The 6,258-nt window shown below is 37.6% G+C and overlaps 1 protein-coding gene across 3 annotated transcripts in view; it reads left to right on the top strand.

Moving 5' to 3' along the window:
* The first annotated feature begins 2,601 nt into the window (after positions 1 to 2,601).
* The window catches only part of CFAP300 (cilia and flagella associated protein 300), a 30,224-nt gene continuing 26,567 nt past the window's right edge, over positions 2,602 to 6,258 (top strand). For all 3 annotated transcript variants that reach the window (XM_019712677.3, XM_088791485.1, XM_088791486.1), the window contains exons 1-2: positions 2,602 to 2,752; positions 2,960 to 3,041. In XM_019712677.3, the coding sequence (XP_019568236.1) occupies positions 2,643 to 2,752; positions 2,960 to 3,041 (192 nt within the window). In that variant the 5' untranslated portion in view covers positions 2,602 to 2,642. The remainder of the gene's footprint in view (positions 2,753 to 2,959; positions 3,042 to 6,258) is intronic.

Below are 6,258 nucleotides of genomic sequence, written 5' to 3'. Positions count from 1 at the left end.
GGGTGGACTAGGTGTGGGTGTCAGTGCATAGCTTCCCAAGGCGAGTACTTCGAAGGTGACTATAGTGATATTCAGCAATGAGGTATGTAGCACTTTTTCTAGGATGAGTTCGCGAACTTAATTGTCATACCTTGTATACTTGTCTGGCCAAAGTTTCTTAAAGTGTGAGTTGATGAAATTTAGACTGCAGACATCTTTATCTGGTAAAATTCTCTATAGAAAATATTCTTCATTATTCAAAAAACTTGAAAAATGTGTATCTGGGATTATGAATATTTGTACTCTTTTTGCTTCTTTGGTTTTTTTCTTTATTACACATGCTGTCTATGTGATTTTTTTTTTAATTTAAAGATGATTGGAAGATCCCCAAAAAAACAAAAAACATTGTCAAGCCTGAATTTAAAAAGGTTGAATAGAACATATACCAATCATGCATATTTAAGTGACAACTAACAATTAGAAAACTATCAATTTCCAATTAAACATTGAACTTTAATACTATGTACTCAAAGTATAACCATTGATTATAAGGTTGAAAAAAATGATGAATTTTATCAACACAATAAAAACAATTTACTTTTTTTTTTTTAAAAGATTTTATTGGGGAAGGGGAACAGTATATATTTCCAGGACTTTATTGGGGAACAATGGGTTCTTCCCAGGACCCATCAGCTCCAAGTCAAGTTGTCATCCTTCTATCTTAGTTGTGGAAGGTACAGCTCAGCTCCAAGTCCAATTGCAGCAGCCTTGTTGTTAAGAGCATGCGCTGTAACCAACCAAGCTATCCACGTGCTCCCAAAATGATTTACTTTTGAGTAATGCAAAATGTATGCAAAGAAGTTCCAGCACTTAAATTAGCATCTTGAACCCAAATGAAGATAATTATATCTATATTTTTATTTTGGGATTCAAAAAGACACAAAGATCACATATATCAATCTTCATTCCACTGTACACTTTAAATATGTGCAGTTTATTGTATGTCAATTATATCTCAATAAAGCTGGAAAAACCTAGAAAAAAATTACTACATGGTTAGGTCCCATGGAAAATGCTTTTATAAAGTATAACAATCGCTTGATTTTTCTTTTTAAGTGCTACTGCAACACAGTTGGTTAGAAATGGTCTCATCAATGTATAGAGGTAGGTTGAATGAAAAATCGTATGGAAAAACTGAAACGAGCTTTAGAAAAATTATTTTGAGCGGGATCCTAGACATAAGTGTAAGAATATCTCCATGGCTCTGTGTGTGCAAAAACTAACATGGCACATAAAAGAAAATTAATTGGACTTCATTAAAATTAAGACTTTCTGAGCATCTAAGCTACAAGCAAGCTACAGACAAAAAGGAAAATATTTGCAATACGTATACCTGGCAGTCAGTGGACTCATATCCAGACTATTTAAAAACTTCCTGTAAATAAGAAAAAGACTGACAACACTTCACGGACAAAACACTTTACTCAGCACTTCACTGAAGAAGATATCCAAATGGCCAATATGCATATAAAAAATTATTTGACAACATTAACTATCAAGGAAATGCAAATTAAAATTCACAATGAAAAATTTATACAACCTCACCAGAATGGCTAAAATTTTAAAAGATTGATAAGACTATGTGCTTGCAAAAAAATAGAACAACTGGAAATCTCACACATTGCTTGTTGGAGTGTAAATTGATCTACTTTAGAAAACTTTTTGGTAATATGTAGTAAAATCACTATGCCCTAGGACTGAGCATTCATTTTGCATATTATTTCCAACAGGAATGAATGGGTAAGTCCATCAAAAGATGTTTATAGCTGCCTCAGAATACCGTCAAACTGTGAACAATCCAAAACGTTACACTGTGGTGTAGTAATGCAATGGAGTACTAATCAACAATGAAAAATAGTGTGTGTGTGTGTGTGTGTGTGTGTGTGTGTGTGTCCCGCTGCTGCTGCTTCTGAGTAAGGAATAATCAAGATGAGTTCTTGAAGATTAGGAGGAAAGGAAAAGGAATTAGCAAAGAGCTGGAAAAGAACTATCCTCCCATTCTGAAGCCAGGTACACTGCAATTAGACAAAACAAAACAGCAAACATTATAGACACAAAAGGTAATTTTCAATAGAAAACAAGAAATATGTGTTTCTATTAAACAGCATATTGTATTGTAGTGTGTGTGGAAAAACCGTTTTAAGCGTTCAGATGTAGATGGTAAAACAAAATAGTTTCCCAAGTAGTCACATACACATTTGTCTTCCAAAATAGATAAATCTAATTAATTCAGAATAGTTTTTCTTCGGAAATGTTTGAGTCATCTAACTTAGGTAACTATAAACGTAAGATTACAGCATTTGAGACTAAGAAGTTAACCCATGCTGAGTAATTATTAAGAGTTAATTTCTACAACTATGTATTGGCAATTTTCCTTTGTCTCGGACCCCCAGTTTCCACAAGCGCTAGGCGGGGATAGAGGAGTAGGCGATGGGACGGAGGAGGAGCGCTGGCACCAGCACAGTCCGAAGCGTAGCTGATTTCCTCCTACGGCAGCCCCCGCTCTGCGTGGCCCCGCCCCGCCCCGCCCCGCCCCGCCCCCATAGCGTCGGGCCCCGCGTCTCTATGGAAACGAAGCCCCCTTACGCGCAAGCAGTACCACGATGGCTGCTGGGGACTCGGGGGGCTTGGGCGGCTACTACTTCAGATATCTGCCTCAGAAAACGTTCCAGTCTCTGAGCACCCCGGAGACCACCAGCCGGCTCCGGCAGTGGTGAGAGGCCGAGGGGCAAGGAGAGAAGAGCCCCTTGGCCTTTGCGGCTGTGGATACACCCGCGTTGGGTGGGCCCCATCCTGAGCGAAACCCCGAGGCTGCACTAACACCTGTGCAGGGGCGGGTTCCGTGGGTGGGACTGGCCGAATGGGCGCCCTCAGCGGGTGCCAGCCTAAAGCTCACTGTTCTTTCCCTCCTCTACTCCAGGTCCATGCTGGGCAGAATCCAGGCACAGGCGTTCGGGTTTGACCAGAATTTTCAGGCCCACCGGAAGGATGATTTCGTTATGGTTAGTATGGTTGAAGAGTTCGTTGGACCTCTACTGATTCTCAATTTTTTCCCCGCTTCTACATAAATTCTTGACTCCATTACTTGTTGACGTCGTTTTCCTGGAGTTTTAAGAATAATGAAACGTGCAGATGATACACGTCAAAAGGAACTTTTATATTTCCCATCATCATATCGTACATAAGCTCATCTTCAGTATCCTATTAGAGATCCTTTCAATTTTGGAAAGTCAGTCTCTGGAAAATCAGTCTCTATTTTTAATACGAACACCTCATTTTTTGTATGATTACCCGGCTTTATTTGCTAGGCTTAGCTTCAAATTACTTTTGGTGGTTTCTCGAAATCAAACCTACTCTTGTGAGAAAGGGCTCTAACAACAGTTCCAAATGAGAGATTCTAAAAACGGAATAAGTCTTCAGCTGCTGGAAGTGAGTCCTTTGAAAAAAGAAAAAAATTCATTTGAAAGTACAAGTTCCTGTGCGTTGCTTAAAATTCAGTGACATTATTTTAAATACTGGGGTTTTTTTCCTCCCCAATCAAAAGAAAAATACTGTTATGATCTATGATGTTATCTCTGCCATTCTTGTCCTTCAGGCATTGCTGTTAGTCTATAGTTGGCATAGTTTATTCAGTCATTTACACACACTTCCTGAGGGCCTACCATGTGCGAGGAATTCTGTCAGGTGCTGGGGATACAAGACGGAACAAGACAGGAGCCTGGCTTTCCGGGATCTTACAGGCCTGTGGCAAGACTAATAAACAAAACAATCAGGTCATCTTATATAGAGTAATAAGTGCAGTAAAGAACATAATACCCTAATTAATAAACCAAAATATTTACTATGAGGGTGTATTAATTTCTCAGGGCTGCTATAGCAAAGTATCACAAACTGAGTGACTTAAAACAATGGAGATGTATTATCTCACAGTTTTGGAAGCTATAAGTCCAAAATCAAGGTGTCAGCAGGGTTATGCTCCCTCTGAAATCTGTAGGGAAGAATCCTTCCTTACCTCTTCCTAGTTTTTAGTGTTTGCCAGCAATCCATGGTACTTGTTGGCTTGCAGCTGCAGAACTCCAATCTCTATACTATCAAAGTCACGTAGCCGTCTCCCTTCATGTGTCTATGTGTCTCTTCTTTTTATAACACCAGTCCTATTGAATTAAGGGCCCACCCTACTCCAGTAGAACATCATCTTAATTAATTACATCTGCTATGACCCTGTTTCCAACTAAGGTCAGTTTCTGAGGTTCCAGGAAGTACATGAATTTTGGTGGGCACACTGTTCAATGCTTAAAAGCCTATTTCTCTTTCCCTAAGATAGTGTTATCATGTTAATATAATGCTATTATAATGCTACTGATGATGGCATTAATGACATTTCTCAAATATTCATGGTTAGATTTTTGTATTTTTCATTTATACCAGTACTGGCTCTCAATTAAAAAAGAAAAAAAGATTAGGATTTAATTCACTGAATTTTAGAGTGCTGTAAAATTCTTTAAATAATTCACTTATAAATATTTGTTGAATACTTAACTGTGTCCCTGGTAAAAGGTGTTAAAAAGGTAAAAAGATCTGATCTCAGGTTACAAGGCATGTACAGTTTTGGAAGCTAGAAATGTAAAACAATTACAACACAATGAAATAATTGCTATAATGAGGATATATAAGATGCCTTAGGCACAAAGAAAAATATCACCCAATAAAGAGGCACTGGTATTGCGAAAAAACTCATGGAGGAGGGTGTAGAATTCATTTGGGTTGTTCAGTAGACACAGAATTCTTCAATAAATTCAAGATTTATCCATAAAGCACAAGAAATTTCCCTAATACCAGCAATTTTTTTCTAATTTTCAAAATAATTCACGTTTGTTTACCCTAATTTTTCTCCTGTAAGGTAGACAGTATTATTTGCATATTGCAATTCAAAGAAATGTACTCATACAATCATTTTTACTTATGTAACTAATTTGGAGGAGATTTTTACTCATGTAACTAATTTGGAGGAGATAAAGCATTGTAGCTAAGAGCATGGCCCAGAAGGAGATTTACTTTAAAGCTAAGAATTTACAGGGCCCCTCACTGGCTCAAGCGCCTCACTTGCAGAACCCCCTTCCAAAGAACTCAGAAATTCTAGCAATATGGTCACATGGTCATATGTTTTTGAAAATTTTCAAAAATAGATGTTTTTGTATTCTTCAAGCCCTTAAAAGTATATGAGCTTAAAGTCCTGGATCCTCCCCTTATTTACCCTCTAGTTAGCTATGTTCAAATTCCAACTCTGTGACTTACAAGCTGTTTGACGTTGAGCAGTGACTTAACCTTCCTCAGCCTCCTTTTGCTTTTCTGAAAAATGATCATGTGCTTGACACATAATAAGTATTTTTGAATATGAAAATCATGCTGAATATCTGATGGGATTGTTACAAAGATTAACGGAAATAATATACATAAAATCACAAAATGCCTGGCTCATATAAGTGCTATTATTAACATTTGTGTACTACTTTACAAAGTATTTTTCTATAGCAATAGTGACTCCTGTGTGCCAGATTTAGCTTTCACCACTTTTTATATATTTGTCACTAATCTTTACAACAATCTGGTAAATTTGGCGTTTTGACCGCCATTTTATGGCTGGGGAAACAAACTCAGGATTGTTAAATAATTTGTGTGAGAATTCCCAGCAAATAGCAGAATCAGGCCTTCTGATTTAACTTCCATGTCATTTCTATTGCAAAAACTCATAACTGAACAAAGGATATTGCTTACACTAGAATTCCAGATTTGGGGTTTTCCCTTTCAACTTGAAAACAAAGTATATTCTGAAGTCCATTTGTGAGGTAGTAAATGGGTGGAAAGAAGGTAGGAAACATTCATCCAGCAAACATTTCTTTAGTTCCTTGGTCTGTACAGACAAACAAGACACAATTAAAGAGAGGAAAACAGACCAAAAATTGCATTGCAGAGAGACATGATATACATACCCTATGCATAAGGTGCTGTGGTGGCACAAAAGAGAAAGTGATTTTTTTTGACTGAGGTGGTCAGAGGAGGGTTTACAGAGGACAAGTCACTTGAGCTAGGGCCTGAAAGAAGGGAAGTTTGTCAGGTAGACAAAGTGGGGGGATATTTTAGAAAAAATCTTTTGTGCTACATAAAGGAGTTTGAGCTTTATTTAGCTAATGAGGAGTCACTGAAAGCTTTTGAAGAAGA

This window comes from Rhinolophus sinicus, chromosome 14, assembly GCF_057876585.1.
Source record: "Rhinolophus sinicus isolate RSI-liver-muscle chromosome 14, RSI-T2T, whole genome shotgun sequence".
In the NCBI taxonomy this organism is placed as follows: Eukaryota; Metazoa; Chordata; class Mammalia; order Chiroptera; family Rhinolophidae; genus Rhinolophus; species Rhinolophus sinicus.
Note: the sequence above shows the minus strand (reverse complement) of the source record. Positions and strands in the feature narration are given on the sequence as shown.